This window comes from Aotus nancymaae, unplaced genomic scaffold (genome assembly GCF_030222135.1).
Source record: "Aotus nancymaae isolate 86718 unplaced genomic scaffold, 86718_ANA_hifiasm-v0.15.2.pri h1tg000053l, whole genome shotgun sequence".
Classification (NCBI taxonomy): domain Eukaryota; kingdom Metazoa; phylum Chordata; class Mammalia; order Primates; family Aotidae; genus Aotus; species Aotus nancymaae.
In genome coordinates, this window is record NW_026988467.1 from 20,103,312 (window position 1) to 20,121,004 (window position 17,693).

General features: G+C 47.2%; 2 protein-coding genes across 2 annotated transcripts in view; one reads left to right on the plus strand and one right to left on the minus strand.

Annotated features, from left to right (window-relative positions):
* Window positions 1-17,693, minus strand: part of TCEA3 (transcription elongation factor A3) — a 44,680-nt gene that overhangs the window by 20,522 nt on the left and 6,465 nt on the right. Inside the window, exons 3-5 of the mRNA XM_064363444.1 lie at window positions 16,786-16,891; window positions 15,812-15,953; window positions 8,253-8,315 (exon numbers count right to left, since the gene is read on the minus strand). Of these exons, the coding sequence (XP_064219514.1) occupies window positions 8,253-8,315; window positions 15,812-15,953; window positions 16,786-16,891 (311 nt within the window). The remainder of the gene's footprint in view (window positions 1-8,252; window positions 8,316-15,811; window positions 15,954-16,785; window positions 16,892-17,693) is intronic.
* Window positions 3,808-4,209, plus strand: LOC135269459 (small ribosomal subunit protein eS24-like). The gene has a single exon (XM_064363445.1). The coding sequence runs from the start codon at window positions 3,808-3,810 to the stop codon at window positions 4,207-4,209; it is 402 nt and encodes a 133-aa protein (XP_064219515.1).

Below are 17,693 nucleotides of genomic sequence, written 5' to 3' on the forward strand. Positions count from 1 at the left end.
CTGGAGCGTGAGGGTGAGGGAGCTTGTAAGAAGGTGAAGGAGTTAGAGAGAAAGGATCTGACCAGACTCTGGGGTTTGTTAAGGATGGTAAAATAAAAGCCACCATTTACCACAGGTCTGCTGTTTATTCTTCTTGATAAACTAAAAGTCACAAATTACTAGGCCCATTCTATAGATGATGGAAGGGAGCCTTGAAGAAGTGGTGTGTTGGTCCTCCCGGGCTCAAACGATCCTCCCGCCTCAGCCTCCCAAGTAGCTAGGACTGACTCCAGGCAGATGCTGCCATACCAGGCTAATTTTTTTTTTTTTTTGGCAGAGATGGGGGTCTCAATATGTTACTCAGGCTGGACTCAAACTCCTGGCCTCAAGTGATCCACTCGCCTTGGCCTCCCAATGTGCTGGGATTACAGGCCTGAGCCACTGTGCCTGGCATGACTTCATGATAGTTACACAACTCCCTCCCTCCTGAGATGTTTTTACACTATTTTTAGGATAAGAGCCAGGAAGTCAAGAAGTCTCTGTCTTCATTCCTCTGCTCTTCTCACCTCCTTTTTCAATAACCCATCAGAATCTGCCAGCCAGCCCCTACATCACTGCTCAGGAAAAAATGAACTCATCAGAGTTGAAAAATTAAGGTCCCCTCCTGGAGTGAAATTAAGACCCACTCGAGGGTCTTACCGCACTGAGCCCTTGTGGAAACACTCAGAAAGCTGCTGCACTTCCTCACTCCAGGAGGCACCATTCACATTATTAGCTGGGTGCCTCCTGGAATTGTACAGTGCACAGCCTAGGCAGCTGCACCAGGCAGCCTTGGGCCCTGGATCCATAGCTGCTTCTCGTGTTCATTTTCAGGCTGTGGACATGCTATTTCCTTTCAGGAAGAAGAGGATTTTGGACTTCTGACAAAGTCTTTCAGGCCCAGGGAGTTGTGTCTGAGAGTGAGGCTGACTGATTAGCTCAGGCTTCTCAGGATCAATAACCCAGAGTTACCAGAGAATCCCACCCAACATCCTGCTGAGCACAGCTCAGTGTGGATTCTGCTGGTGACTTCCCCGCCTCTTGCTGTTTGGCCTGACCTTGGATCCCCTCTGTGATTCCAGACTCCTGGACCTTTGTGATTTTTGCATTCTCTAGAGACTTGAGGTTCCTTAAAGGTGTCTCTGTGCGCACTGGTGAGGTGGGCTGGGGATGGTAAGCTCCGTTCTGATAAGGTTTACATTTTGAATTTCTAAAAATTTTATCCAAAGGGATTCATTTCCTAGCTTTTATTTATTTTTAATGCAGTTTGAAACTTACTGTAGCAGATTAATCTAGCCTTGATTCTACCCAGCCCTGCCTGACAACTGGGTTGCCTGGCAGCATGGTAGAGGGACAGGGAAGCTGAGATCCAAGCGGATTTCTCCTGGAGTCAGATTGCAGCAGGAGGGAACGGTTTGGGTGAGTAAAGGCTGGAGAGGGGGTGAACTAGTGGGGCTGTCAGCAATCAAAACGGACGTTCCTGACCCCAAGCCTGGTCCTGGTCACTGGGTTCCCACCTGAACAGTCACGATAGCCCCAAAGCTGGTTTCCCTGTGTCCTCTTCCTCCACTACAATCCATTCGCCAAAGGGCAGCCAGAGGGACTTTTCAAAATTCACAGCGATCAAGTCACTCCTCTGCTTCTGACCCTCTAACATACGGGCTTCCACCCCCCAGGGCCATGGACTGGCACCAGTCTGTGGCTTGTTAGGAACCGGGCCGCACAGCAGGAGGCAGACTCTATTGTGAACTGTTCATGTGAAAGATCTAGGGTGCACGCTCCTTATGAGAATCTAATACCTGATGATCAGAGGTGGAACAGTTTCATCTTGAAACCATCCCCCACAAGCCCTGGTCCGTGGAAAAATTGTCTTCCATGAAACCAGTCCCCTAGTGCCAGAAAGCTTGGAGACTGCTGTTGTAACAGCTTCTAATTATTTTCAGCATAAAGTAAAACTCCTGGCTGGGTATGGTGGCTCATGCCTAAAGTCTCAGCACTTTCGGGGACCGTGGTGGGAGGATCACTTGAGGTCAGGAGTTCGAGACCAGCCTGACCAACATGGCCAAACCCTGCCTATACTGAAAATATAAAAATTAGCTGGGTGTGGTGGCGTACGCCTGTAATCCCAGCTACTTGGGAGGCTGAGGCAGAACCGCTTGAACCCAAGAGGTGGAGGCCGTAGTGAGCCGAGATCATGCCATTGCACTTCAGCCTGAGCTACAGAGAGAGACTGTGTCTCCAAAACAAACAAACAAACAGAAACAAAAAACTCACCACAGCCTGCCAGCCCCTCCACGTCCTGCCCCTACCTGCTTTCTGATGTAACCTCATGCCATGCTTTCCGCACGGTTTACGAAAGGCCCCCATGGCACTACTTCTTTCTGTTCGTAAACACACCCATCCTTCCCACTGCTGGGCCTTTGGACAGGCTGGTCTTCCCTCCTGACATGCTCTTCCTCCTCCTGGAATGCTCTACCTTCCCTTACAACCTCAGCCAAGGCTGATGGCCCCCCTCCCAGTAACTCTCTAGCACATCACCTGATTTCTGTCTTTTACAGCACTTACCCAAGTCTATGATTAACTTGTTTATGTGTTTATAAACATTGCCTGCCTCCATCTCCAAATTACAGGCTCCAGAGTACTGGAAACCTGTCATGGGTTCACCACTGCATTCCAGTTCCTGTAACAGTGCCCTAGGTGGGCACTTGATACATCATTGCTAAATGGATGAATGAATGAATAAATAAATGAATACATGATGTATTGAGGAACTGACAACAGAGAGATGAAAGGCACATCCAGAGGGTCCCCTAAGGCTGAAATGTGGAAAGAGGAAGGTCCTCTTTGGAAGGACAGTGGCCCCACTCTCTCAGCCTAAGAGAGGGATCTCTCTCTCTGGGAGTAAGAGAGGGATCTCTCTCAGAGCCAGCCTCTGTCAACTCCCAGGACCTGGGCAGCGTCATCTCCCGCAGCTGGAATGGTGCCTCACTAACTTATGTGTACCATTGCATATCCTCAACAGCTATGACTCATCACAGGAATACCAGGGAAGCCTGTAGCATGCTGCTTTGAAAGAGGCCCAACGAACGACAATAATAATGGTGGTCATTTTTGGAATGACTGCACTGAGGTGGTTTACTTTTTTTTTTTTTTTTTTTTTTGAGACAGAGTTTTGCTCTGTTGCACAGGCTGGAGTGCAATGGTGAGATCTTGGCTCACCGCAATTTCTACTTCCCAGGTTGAAGCGATTCTCCTGCCTCGGCCTTCTGAGTAGCTGGGATTACAGGCATGCGTCACCACACCTGGCTAATTTTTGTATTTTTAGTAGAGACAGGGTTTCACCATGTTGGTCAGGCTGGTCTTGAACTTCTGACCTCGTGATCTGCCTGCTTCAGCCTCCCAAAGTGCTGGGATTACAGGCCTGAGCCACTGAGCCTGGCCTGAGGTGGTTTACTTATTAAGAACACAGGCGGCCAGGCTCACCCCTATAATCCAAGCACTTTGGGAGGCAGAGGCGGATGATGAGGTCAAGAGATCAAGACCAACCTGGCTAACATGGTGAAACCCCATCTCTACTAAAAGTACAAAAATTAGCTGGGTGTGGTGGTGCGTGCCTGTAATCCCAGCTACTCGGGAGGCTGAGGCAGGAGAATTGCTTGAATCCAGGAGTCAGAGGTTGCAGTGAGCTGAGATCCTGCCACTGCACTTCAACCTGGTGACAAAGCAAGACTCTGTCTCCAAAAAAAAGAACCCAGGTCCTCCCCGACTGTCTAAGGATAGGCCGCCATCATGAACGACACAGTAACTATCCGCACTAGAAAGTTCATGACCAACCGGCTACTTCAGAGGAAACAAATGGTCATTGAAGTCCTTCACCCCGGGAAGGCAACAGTGCCTAAGACAGAAATTCGGGAAAAACTAGCCAAAATGTACAAGACCACACCGGATGTCATCTTTGTATTTGGATTCAGAACTCATTTTGGTGGTGGCAAGACAATTGGCTTTGGCATGATTGATGGTTCCCTGGATTATGCAAAGAAAAATGAACCCAAACATAGACTTGCAAGCCATGGCCTGTGTGAGAAGGAAAAGACCTCAAGAAAGCAACGAAAGGAACGCAAGACCAGAATGAAGAAAGTCAGGGGGACTGTGAAGGCCAATGTTGGTGCTGGCAAAAAGCCTAAGGAGTAAAGGTGCTGCAGTGATGTTATCTATGGTCTCTGTGGACTTTTCACGAGAAGCTTAATAAACTAAAAACTCTCATGTGAAAAAAAAAAAAGAACCCAGGCTCTGGAGTCAAACTCTCAGGTTCCCACAGCCTGATACCAACACTTCATAGTTACGTGACCTTGGGTGAGTTCCTTAACTTCTAGGTGACTCAGATTTTTCACATGTAAAATGGGAATAACAATAGTGCCCATCTTATGGAGTAAATGAAAGCAACTAAGTGGCAAAGTATTAGGCAGTTTACATAGATAACCAGGTTTCATGTGAGTATTATTAGAAAGTATTACGTATTTATTGAACTCTTACACAGTTTGGGAACGGTGCTTGGTATTTCATTACCTCATTTAATCCTCACGATGACCTTGACAGAGGTTCATAATTATCTCCATTTTACAGATCAATAGATTGAGGCTCAGAGAACTGAACTGAATTATCCATCCAAGTTATTGTCCCAAGTTATCCATCCAGCTAGCAAAGGGTAGAGTCAGATCACGAACCTGTCTGCCTTCCAAATTCTTTTCAATACATCAACCTTGTCTCTAAAAGAGAGGTTTCCAGAGTCCTCTTACCTGAGCAAGACTAGGCTGTCTGGAATATTTCTTCCCACCTTCCTGGCAGGGCCCACCCAGCCCCGGTCCCGCCTCCCCACTTGGGAGCTGGCTGGCTGGCTGGAATTCGTGTCTGGGCAGCAATTCAGTCAACCACACTTATTTTGCTTTCAATGCACACGCCTGGGAACTGAGCCAAACTGCAGAGAGGCATCATCGGCCGGGGTGGGATTGGGGGTTGGATTTATCAACAGCTTCCTTCTGCTCCCCGGATGTGCCTGCACCGCACCAGCCCTTAGAAAATCCTCCTGCCCCAGGTCTGAGCAGAGGCATCTGGAGGCCGGGCTCGCTGCTTTCGTGCGCCACCTCGAGGGCATTTCAGTTACTGCATCAGCCAGCAGGCTCGCAAAGGGCAAATCATTCTGACCCCCAGGTTAGGACAACTGAGAACAGGCAGTTTTCTTCCCTGTCACCATGGTATCCTTCGTGGTCGGCTTCCTGGTACTCCAGCTGCAGTTCCCGGAGCATCGTGCTCACTCTCACTTCCTCAGCTTTGCGTGTGCCATTTCTTTCTGCTTGAAATGACTCTACTGACTTGTCTCCTCAACTCCTCCAATGCAACTTCCCAGTCTCAGCTCAAATATTTTCTCTTCCACGAAGCCTCCTTTGACTTTTCTAGTCATATTGTGAGAGGCTTCCTATGTTCCCACGGTGTTTTATACCTCCTCCCGACCAAAAATATGCATTTTGGTGTCTGCCTCTGCACTCATGGTTAGCCCTATGAAGGCAGAGATCATGAGTTTCAATCTTTGCCTGGCCTTAGAGTCCATGTTTCCTGCACAATTTACTTCTCTAATTCATCTTTCATATTCATATTCATTTTCATCTTTCATTTTTCATATTCCCCTCCTTCTCGTCTTACCCCTATTTTGGTCCAAGTCATAGTATAGTGACAACCAAAAATGCCTCCACACATTTCTAAATGACCCCTGCAAAGATACATTGGTCTAGAACCAGGATGACACTGGAGCCACCATTCCTAGGCCTCACCCACACCAGACATTGCTAATTGACTGCCGAACATTTTCTACAGCCTCAGACTCCCTCTCCAATCAGCACTTCCACAATCAGATAGCTTCCACTCATCAGGTGGAGCTGGCTGCCACACTGGAGGTGTGCAGTACAGCCCAGGCCTGTTCAATCTTCATAAAACCTTAAACAACCTAATTTTTGTGTCTCTACTTTTCTTTCCAATGGCAGTCTTTCTGATACATTAGGCTTAAAATAATTGTGCAGCTCCCACACCTACTCTCCCACAAGCCAACACCCTTATCACCCCACCAGGGTGCCCCAAAAGCCAATATGGCCCGTGGACCCTGATCATTCTCCTTGATCTTCTGCTTGGCCACTTCCTGGCCTGGCCTGCTCTCTTTGGCCCTGTTTCTCCTGCTCTGATCTCTGACCACTCCTTGAACCACACTTCACACCCACTCCTTTATCCACAATCTCTCCTTGGTGCTCTCACCCAGGTTCTTCAGATGCCAGTTACACATTAATGACTATGCAATTTTTGTTTTGTTTTGTTTTGTTTGTTTTGAGATAGAGTATCATTCTGTCCCTCAGGCTGGAGTGCAGTGGTGTGATCTCAGCTCACTGCAACCTCCATCTCCTGGGTTCAAGTGATTCTCTTGCCTCAGCTTCCTTAGTAGCTGGGATTACAGATGCCTGCCACCATGCCCACTAATTGGTGTATTTTTACTAGAGATGGGGTTTCACCATGTTGGGCATGCTGGTCTCGAACTCCCTGCTTCAAGTGATCTGCCTGCCTCGGCCTCCTAAAGTGCTAGGATTACAGGCGTGAGCCACTGCCCCGGGCCTTGACTCTGCATTTTATATTTCCAGCCCAGACTTTCTTGCTGAATTGTAACCTCATCTAATCCAACCGCATATTCAACTTCTCCAACTGAATGACTAAGACACACCTCGAATCCAACACATCGAGGCTTGAACTCTGGATTTTCCACCCCAAGCCTGATTTGCATAAGCACAGTCTTCCCCATGCCAATTCATGGCAACTCCATCCTTGCAGATGCTCAAGTGAAAACTTTTGGACTCATCCCTGACTCCTCTGTTTCTCTCATTCCCCACATCCAATCTGTCAGGAAGTCCTGTCAGCTTTCCCTTAAGATATATCCTGAAACCACCCCTTCTCCCCACCTCCACCATTACCTCCCTGATCCGAGCCACCATAATAGCTTGCTTGAATTACCACAACAGCCTCCTGGCTGGTGTCGCTGCTCCGTCATTCCCGGCACAGCAGCCAGAGCCATCCTGATACATTTGGTAGCATCATTCCCGCCCTCAGTACCCTCCAGTAGCTCCAGCTTTACTCAATCCCCAACCTTCCCCATCGCTTTAACTGCTCCAGTCCTCGGCTACCTCACTGTTCCTTGACTTTGCCAGGCGCACCCCCACCTCAGGGCACTTGGCTTGGAATGACCCCAAAATCTGCTTGGCTAAATCCCTCTTTCAAGCTTTTGCCTATAGGTCACTTGCTCAATGAGGCTTTTTCTGACAACTCCATGAATATCCTTCCCCAATCCTCTTCCCTCTCCGCTTTTGTTTTCCACAGTACTTGTTACCTTCTAAGCTTCACCTATCTCCCCCTACTTACAATAAAGGCCTCCACGACTGCATGGATTTTTGTCTCTTTTGTGCATTTCTGTATCCCTGGCACCTAGAACAGCTCTTGGTACATAGTAGGCCCTCAATAAATACTTGATGACTAAATGACTTGATAATTTATGCTACTTTTGGGTAGACATCCTAGCCAGTTCAGCCCACTCCAGGTATAGACTTTCTCTTTTTTTCTTTTTTCTTTTCTTTTCTTTTCTTTTTTTTTTTTTTTTTGAGCTGGAGTACAGTGGCATGATCTCGGCCCATGCAACCTCTGGCTCCCAGTCTCAAGTGATTCTCCTGCTTCAGCCTCCCGAGTAGCTGGGATTACAGGTTCCCGCCACCACACCCAGCTAATTTTTGTATTTTTAGTAGAGACGGGTTTCGCCATGTTGGCCAGGCTGGCCTCAAAGTTCTGACCTCAAATGATCCGCCCACTTTGGCCTCCCAAAGAGCTAGGATTACAGACATGAGCCACTGTGCCCAGCCTAGGTGTAGGTTTCCAAGACTTCTGTCCTCACCGGGTTCAATTGGACCTTGAGACTGGTCCCCCCACAGTGATGGGGCAACAGCACCCAGTCAGCCGCCTCAGGGAAGGAGCCACACCTCTGATTTGGGGGCCCACTCAGTCTCACTGTATGGGTCTTAAAATATGGGGGCAACATAACGTAGGAGGTTTCTTCCTTCCCTCCTTTCCCCTGCCTCAGGCTTCCTCCATAAAAACAGAGAGGGGGACACAGGCTGAATAGGATGTAGGATGGAGAAGGCTGTGGCCTCCTTTACCTTTCCACCGATGGCCTTTTTGGAGAGGAGGTGGCAGAAGACTTGAAGTCCACAGAGTCTCTCCTGAAAGAAGAGAAAGCGGCGATGAGACTGCTTTGTAGGCTAGCATCAGTACTGACAGGAAGATGGGGAGAAAGCATCCTGGGAAAAGGCCTGCTGGACTGAGGCTAAGGAAGCCCACCCGGACCACAGCTACCTGGGAGGGGAGCTCCAGGCGGTGCTGGCTGGTCATGACCTTCACCTACCCTCCATCAAGTGAGGCAATACAAGGGAAAGAAACTGATATCTGCCAAGGGCCTAACACAGGCCATGTATGTTCCATGTGTTGTTGCTCGCTATTAATAACTAACTCTCAGCAGGCCCCTGTCCTCCTGGCTGTCAGGCAGGCCTTAGCTAACTGGAGTCCACAGAGACTAGATTCCTGGAGTTGTCTGTACTCATCTGGAACCGGAGAAACAGAGAGATCAGCTTCAGCCTCCCCGTCAGGCACTTTAGGAGGAGGAGAGGAGAACTACATGGGCCTTGGGGAGAGAAGAGCTGGGTTAAAATAGCAATCAAAAAAGCAGGAGACAAAATTAGATGCGGACTGTGCCTAAAGTCACGCAAGAAAACCAAAGCCTAGGAGGAAAAACAGACCGGAAGAAAATGCACTCAAATGCTAACCACTGTTACGGCTAGGGTGATGGGATTAAAGGTGAATTTTTTTCCAATTTTTCCAAAATGCATGCAGTGACATTCTTTTTACCATATATAATGTAGTTCTTCCTTTTATTGGTTTTAGAAAATTTATCTGTTTGTAAATTGTAAACACTACTCCCTATGTCACTTACCCTGCCCTCCTTTTAATTCCATAGCACATGTCACCTTCTAGTATACTATATAATTTACTCGAGGCTGGAGTGCAGTGGTGCTATCTAGGCAGCTCACTGCAACCTCCACCTCCCAGATTCAAGTGATGCTTCTGCCTCAGCCTCCTGGGTAGCTGGTACTACAGGGGTGTGCCACTATGCCTAGCTAATTTTTTTTTTTTTTTTTTGAGATGGAGTCTTGCTCTGTCACCAGGCTGCAGTGCAGTGGCACGATCTTGGCTCACTGCAACCTCCACCTCCCATGTTCAAGCAATTCTCCTATCTCAGCCTCTTAAGTAGCTGGGACTACATGTTCCTGCCACCATGCCCAGCTAATTTTTGTATTTTTAGTAGAGACGGGGTTTCACCATGTTGGCCAGGATGGTCTCAATCTCTTGACCTTGTGATCTGCTTGCCTCGGCCTCCCAAAGTGCTGGGATTACAGGCGTGAGCCACCACGCCTGGCATAATTTTTATATTTTTATTAGAGACGGGGTTTCACCATGTTGGCCAGGCTGGTCTCAAACTCCTAACCTCAGGTGATCTGCCTGCCTCGGCCTCCTAAAGTGTTGGGATTACAGGTGTGAGACACTGTGCCTGGCCAATTTACTTATTTATATTTAATTATATTTATTGTCTGACACCCCATGTAAATTCCACAAGAGCAGCATTTGGCAGGTTTTGATCACTGTGGTGGACACTGTGTGTGCTGAGCCCACCTCCCCTTCCTTGGGTGCTCCCTCTCTCATTGCCTCTGGACCCAAGAGCTGCCTCCTGCAAGCTCCCCAGGGCCTCTGCCTGAGGGAGTTATCCCCCTCAGCTAGGCTGGCTGGAAGTGCTGGTCATTAACTAATCACCCCAGGAGCAGCCTTCAACCAGACACATGGGAGAGGGAAAGAGAGGTCCTCATTCACATGCCCCTGCACTCCCACAACGGGCCCTGGGAGTTCTGTGGGGTTTCTCCCCAGTGCCCCTTGGGGATAGACAATGCAAGCAGGAACCAAGAGCTTGAATTCCTACAGTGGGAGAGAGGAGAGAAGACACGAGCCTCCGCCTCAGAGAACCACCACTTTCTGACTCTTCCTCGTTGCTTTTCTTTTTAGAACAAATCAGAAATACTCTGCAGTTATTGCAAATGACTGTTCTGAAAACTATTCAGGAACACGAAAAAAATGCTTGGAATACAATAGCAAGATAGCCAGGAGTGGTGGCTCACGCCTGTAATCCCAGCACTTTGGGAGACCGAGGTGGGCGGGTCACCTGAGGTCAGGAGTTCAAAACCAGCCTGGCCAACACGGCGAAACCCCATTTCTACTAAAAATACAAAAATTAGCCGGGCATGGTGGAGCACACCTATAATCCCAGCTACTTAAAGGCTGAGGCAAAAGAATCACTTGAACCCAGGAGATGGTGGTTGCAGTGAGCTGAGATTGTGCCAACTGCACTCCAGCCTGGGTGACAGAGGGAGAGTCCATACAAAAAATAAAAGAAAAAATGAAAGAAGAAAGAAAAAAAAAGGAAAGAAAGAACGAAGGAAGGAAGGAAAAAAGAAAAGGAAAGAAGGAAGGAAGGAAGGAAGAAAATAGAAGCCATGTTTTGAAGACCTGTATTACAGGTACTTCATCAGTTCGTAAGGCACGAGTCCAAAACAGCTAGCAGTTGGGTTCTTGAAAGATCCTTGAATCGTGTGCCGTTTCTTGGGCAAGTGGGTTAGTACCCCGTCATGAGATAGATGGAAGGAAATAATCCAGCACAATATTTTCTCTATCTGTGGGAATAAGGGGACAGTGAAGTCTACCAAATGGGTGATGTCTGTCAAGATGACATGGCACAGAATATCAGCATTCTAGCCAGGCCTTGGAGACGTGGCACATAGTGGAAAAGAGGTCTGGAATTTATTTTTACTTTTATTTATTAATTTTGAGACAGTCTCCATCTGTTGCTCAGGCTGGAGTGCAGTGGCGCCATCTCAGCTCACTGCAACCTCCATCTCCTGAGTTCAAGAGATTTCCATGCCTCAGCCTTACAAGCAGTTGGGATTACAGCCATGTGCCACCATTCCCAGCTAATTTTTGTAATTTTAGTAGAGACAGAGTTTTGCCATGTTGGCCAGTCTAGTCTCAAACTCCTAACCTCAAGTGATCCACCTGCCTTGGCCTCCCAAAGTGCTGGGATTACAGACGTGAGCCACTGCACCCAGTCAGGGGTCTCAAATTTATGTGGAAGAAAAAGCAGACTATGGTGAATACATGGATGAAAATAATGGGAGGCAACAAGCCACAACAATCCCAGCTGATAGTGGGATATTTCTGAGTGACCAGACAACGGAGAAGGCGTAGAATGGGTGATTCTTCTTTAGCCCTTGTTTGCTACAGTTTGTTTCCAAATCATGTACAATCTGTATAGTTCCTAAGGACAAAAACTCAAATACTGTTTTAGATTTTTAAAAACAATTTGTGCCCATAGTCCCAGGTACTCAGGAGGCTGAGGTGAGAGGATCACTTGAGCCCAGGAATTACAGGTTGCAGTGAGATGTGATCATGCCACTGCACTCCAGCCTGGGCAACAGAGTAAGACTGTCTCAAACAAAAAATTGTACACTTTGCCTAAAGGAATAGAAAAATTATGTAGTTAGACCAGGCCTGGGAGAGGAGAGGAAGAAAAATAAAAGCTGCTTAATTTGTCTGATATGCACAAATGTTTCCCACTCTTATTCTAAATTTCACTAATGTGGTTACAGTGTTTGTATAATGAATCATCATTAAGAAAACTAAAAAGAAAGGAAATTCATTAACCGAGCTGAAATAAGACCCCTGATAACTGGCTTCTCCCAGCAGAAGGAGGAGATACCGCTCCATTTTCTGCTGAGTCCCAGCGACAGCTACATTTCAGAACTCCATGGCTGGGACAAGTGAGTGGGCTTAACAATTTAGTGTCCCAGGAAAATGTACAGTGCACTTCAAATTTGCTTAAGAAAATACAAATACAAATGTACATATGTATGTTTTTTTTTTAAGATGGAGTCTCACTCCTCGCCCAGGCTGGAATGCAATAGTGGGGTCTCAGCTCACTGCGACCTCCACCTCCCAGGCTTAAGTGATCCTCTTACCTCAGCCTCCCAAGTACCTAGGAACACAGGTACATGCCACCACACCTGGCTAATTTTTTTTTTACTTTTTAATAGAGATGATCCACCTGTCTCCACCACCCAAAGTGTTGGGATTACAGGTATGAGCCACCATGCGTGGCCCATATGTATGTTCTTTTATTTTAAAAGACAGGGTCTGTCTCTGTCGTCCAGACTGGAGTGCAGTGGGGCGATCTTGGCTTACTACAACCTCAGCCTCCCAGGTTCAAGTGATTCTCCTACCTCAGCCTCCAGAGTAACTGGGATTACAAGCACCCGCTAACATGCCCACTACCATGCCCAGCTAATTTTTGTATATTTAGTAGAGACGGGGTTTCACCATGTTGGCCAGGCTGGTCTTGAACTCCTGACTTCAGCTGCCTCAGCCTCCCAAAGTGCTGGGATTAAAGGTGTGAGCCACTGTGCCCAGCCTGGCCTGTATGTTCTTAAAAGACTATAAAGATATACATCAAAATGTTGACAATGGTTATTTCTGTTATTTTCCTCTTGTGTTTTATTTTCTAAACTTTTTACACTAAACACACCTTGCTACTGAAATGAATACATTTATGTATATGAAAAGGTTACAATATAGTATACATAATGTAATTCCATTTTATTAAAATAAATAAGTATTTTAGGGCAGGTCTGGTGGCTCATGTCTGTCATCTTCACACTTTGGGAGGCTAAGGCAGGTGAATCATGAGGTCAGGAGTTCGAGACCAGCCTGGTCAATATGGCAAAACCCTGTCTTTACTGAAAATACGAGAATTAGCTGAGCATGGTGGTGCTCACCTGTAGTCCCAACTACTCGGGAGGCTGAGGCAGAAGAATCACTTGAACCTGGGAGGCAGAGGTTGCAGTGAGCTAAGATCATGCCACTGCACTCCAGCCTGGGCAACAGAGCAAGACTCAAACAAAAACAAAACAAAACAAAACAAAACAAAAAACAAATAAGTATTTTATAGGTAGTAATGCATAGGAATAGTCTAGCAGGATGTGTATATATGTGTATATATATCTAAATTGTATATATATATATACACACACAATTATATATGAGTGCTTGTTTCTAGATAAATGATTTTTTATTTTCTTATTTGTATTTTTAGAACTTTCTACAATGAGTAAGTAATTATCTGTACCATAAAAAAGTACAAAATAGCTAAACTAAAACAACAAATAAAATTAAAGACTATTACAAATAAAACATTTTATTTTTAAGAAGAAAGAACTGAGAAAATGATGTCTGGTTTTCAGGCCATAACACTGAGTCTTGGAGACGAAGGTCGTAAGTGACCAAGTTCAGCCCAGAACTTTGCTCTCTGCTTTTTCATTGTTACCTCTCCCACACCTGTTGTCCCCATACAGGCCTTTCAAAGAAATTTCTTTACTGTTCTCTCTCTTTCTTTCCCTTCCATCCTTCCTTTATTCCTTCCTTCCTTGTTCTCTCTCTCTCTCTTTCTCTCTTTCTTTCCTGAGTCCCGCTCTGCTGCCCAGGTTCAAATGTAGTGGCGCAATCTCAGCTCACTGCAACTTCTGCTCCCGGGTTCAAGTGATTCTCCCACCTCAGCCTCCCGAGTGGCTGGGACTACAGGCACATGCCACCATGCCTGGCTAATTTTTGCATTTTTAGTAGACACGGGATTTCACCATGTTGGCCAGGCTGGTCTCGAACTCCTGACCGCAGGTGATCTGCCCACCTCAGCCTCCCAAAGAGCTGGGATTACAGGCATGAGCCACTGTGCCCAGTCGCTTTACTGTTCATTTAGTGAGACTTGGGGATGGAGCAAACAAAAACAAAAGCCATGTATGTTCAGGCTGCCACCATTACCTGGATGCCTACACTCCCCATGCAACAGATTAGTGCTGAATCCTATTTGTTCCCGTCCTGGTAGTTCAGCCTCTAATCCTTCAGCTTCATCTCACAAGAGCTCTCCTGCTCTTGGTCCTTTATTTGCCGAGGTTCTCAAAACCACACAGGTGCTCTAGAGATGGCCAGACCAGCCAGGGCATGATGGGGAGGTAATCCACAGGGACTGCACTGGTGCAAATGGGCTAGCAATATTCAGTAAATGTTCACTCCATGCTAGGCACTGTGGAGATGGTCAGGGGCTCCCCCCAGCCAAACTTCTAACCCTTTTGGGAAAACAAAACACACTTACGTGAAAAGTTAGATGCCAATTAGGGTTTTTCCAAGTAGGAGACACTTGTAAAATGAGCAGTGGAAAGGAACGGAACATAGAAAATGTGACAAAAACGTTTCACAGGCATTACGTTTTAAAAAGCAGACTATTAAAATTGTGGCTAACTATAGAAAACAAGTCAAAGAGAGAACAGAAGAAAAGCCATACACCAACACATGATCGTCTTTGGGTGATGGGAATGTGGGTGATTTTTTTTTTCTACTTTTCTACAGTTTCCTTTTTTTTTTTTTTAATTATTCTTTTTTTTTTTATGAGATAGTTTCACTCTGTCGCCCAGGCTGGAGTGCAATGGCGTGGTCTCGGCTCACTGCAACCTCCATCTCCCAAGTTCAAGTGATTCTCCTGCCTCAGCCTCCTGAGTAGCTGGGACTACAGGAGTGCACCACCACACCTGGCTAATTTTTGCATTTTTAGTAGAGACTGGGTTCCACCATATTGGCCACGCTGTTCTCAAACTCCTGAACTTGTGATCCGCCTGTCTCGGCCTCCCAAAGTGCTGGGATTACAGGCGTGAGCCACCGCGCCTGGCCATCCATTACTTTCTACAACAGATTTTTATCAGTCTTGTTTCATTTTTAAAAGCACTATTATTATTTTTTATTTCAAAAGCAGTACAGGATCATTGTGAATAAAACCCAACAATTCAGATTTAAAATTTTTATTGTATGATACAGAAAATAGAGTTCCATTTAATTTATAATATATGTCTTGGTGTTTTGTTTGTTTTTGAGACAGGATCTTGCTCTGTTGTTGAGACTGGAGTGCAGTGGTGCAATCTCAGCTCACTGCAACCTCTGCCTCCCAGGCACAAGCGATTCTCCCACCTCAGCCTCCAGAGTAGCTGGGACTACAGGTGCGTGCCACCACACCTGGCTAATTTTTGTATTTTTTGCAGAGGTGGGGTTTTGCTATGTTGCCCAGGCTTGTCTCAAACTCTTAGGCTCAAGTGATCCTCCCACCTCAGCCTCCCAAAGTGCTGGGATTACAGGTGTGAGCCAGTGCGCCAGGTGGAGTGATCCTTATAAGCGGCTATTGCCCTTGCTAGCATCTTGGAAACTTTGTTTTTGGGACTGTTAGAAGATTTGGGATGTGAGGCTTCCACCCATTGTGGTCTTGTTTCCCCGCACCTAGGCTGTTGCTCTTTCCTGCCACTGCATCCTTCTAGGCAAAGCCAGGGCCACTCATGGCCTAGTTAGGTCTTGTGAGTCTAATGTCTGGTTGAGCCAAAGAAGGACTCCCAGAGGGGGCACTGCAGGAGATAATACCAATATCTACCCCCTGCTGGATGTGAGACTTAAATGAGATAATATACACAGAGCTGCTGGCAGAGGATGTGACAAGTGTCAGCTTCCTGCTCTCCATCCCAGAAAAGAATACCTGGTTTTGGGCTCTTCTCGTTTTTTCCTTGGTGGAGAAAGGCCTGCTTCTGGCTTCCAGTCTGAACAGTCAAGCCTTTTTTCCTTCTTCTTTGCTTTTTCTCTTTCCTCTCCTTTTTCTCCTTTTGGGGGTCCAGGGGAGTCTGAAAAAAAAAGGGTGGCATTGTCCCTCAACTAAGCTTTGTCTCAGCAGAACCCAGCATGACTTTAGTGGGGAGGGAGCAAAGGGCAGAGATGAGGACAGCTGCACACACACTCCCAAACACATTGTGCACACACACACAAACACATTTACACACAAATGCACATACAACAGGAACGTGTGTACAAATACACGTTCTCACATGGGGACATAAATACATTGGCAAACACACCTCGGCACATGTTCAGATAAATGTGTGTATGTAGACATGTATGGGACCACAAACACATAACAGGCGCATGTACACAAAATCTCACAAGTTGGCTGGGTGCGGTGGCTCACGCCTGTAACCCCAGCACTTTGGGAGGCCAAGGTGGTCGGATCACCTGAGGTCAGGAGTTCAAGACCAGGCTGGACAACATGGTGAAACCCTGTCTCTACTAAAAATACAAAACTTAGCCGGACATGGTGGCGCGTGCCTGTAATCCCAGCTACTCAGGAGGCTGAGGCGGGAGAATCACTTGAACCCAAGAGATGGAGGTTGTAGGGAGGGAGCCAAGATCACGCCACTGCACTCCAGCCTGGGCAACAAGAGCAAGACTCTGTCTCAAAAACAAACAAACAAACAAACAAAACTCACAAGTCTACAAATCTTGCCATGTGTAAACAAACACTGGTGCTCCCCCACTAGCTACCTCCTGGATCCAGAAGCCATCCGTCACTGATTAAGTCACTCAACAGACACACACTGAGTGCTGGCGCTGAGCCAGGCCCAGTCCTGTCCCAAGCGCTAGGAGAAAAAAAGGGCTCAGGTCAACCTTCTCCTCTCTCACCTAGCAGCCGCTTCCAGTTTTTGATGAGGACTTTGGCCAGGGACACCACCTCCTTGTCTGAGCAGTGCTTGCGGACCCCATTAACAGCCACTCCAATCCTGGTTGTCTGCAAAGTGAGAGGGTTAAGACCTGGTCTGGGGATGGATACACAGGAATGGCTGCCCTCATTGGCTGGTCCTGCCACAGCTCTACCATCACCTCCCCTTCCAACCTGGACCCCCGGCGTCCTAGCCCTGACTCCTGGCTGAGGTCAGAACCCCAATACTGTAACTGAGGCCCTGCTCTGCATGAGGCCAAGTAAGCCTGACATGGAGGATACCTGTGGCTTTGGTGAAAAGCTGCGGCTAGGGTTGGGGGCGGCACTTGGCTGACTGTCAGGATCCCTCCCATTCCCAACCCTCTAGTACCTTTTTTTTTTTTTTTTGAGATGGAGTCTCACTGTGTTGCCTGGCTGGAGTGCAGCAGTGCAATCTCAGCTCACTGCAACTTCCAATTCCTAGGTTCAAGTGATTCTCGTGCCTCAGCCTCCCAAGTAGCTGGGATTACAGGTGTGTGTCACCATGCATGCCCGGCTAATTTTTGTACTTTTGCTAAAAACAGGGTTTCACCATGTTGGTCAGGCTGGTCTTGAACTCCTGACCTCAGGTGATCTGCCTGCCTCAGCCTCCCAAAGTGCTGGAATTACAGGCATGAGCCACCGCACCCGACTCCCTCTAGTGTCTTTGAGCTCCAGTTTCAACTTAGACAGCAGCCCTGGCTATGAGACCTTGCATCTGTCTGTGCTCATTTTTCAGGGCCAGGAGCTTTTAGTAAATTTGGGGACTTTAAGAGTCAAACAGGGATTTTTAAATGGAGAACTTTTCCCTCTCCCTGGATTATCGGCCTCTTGGATCCCACAGGCCCAGGGC

Bases quoted from the DNA above. Each gene is read 5' to 3' on its own strand.
- LOC135269459 (XM_064363445.1), top strand. From the start codon at position 3,808: ATGAACGACACAGTAACTATCCGCACTAGAAAGTTCATGACCAACCGG.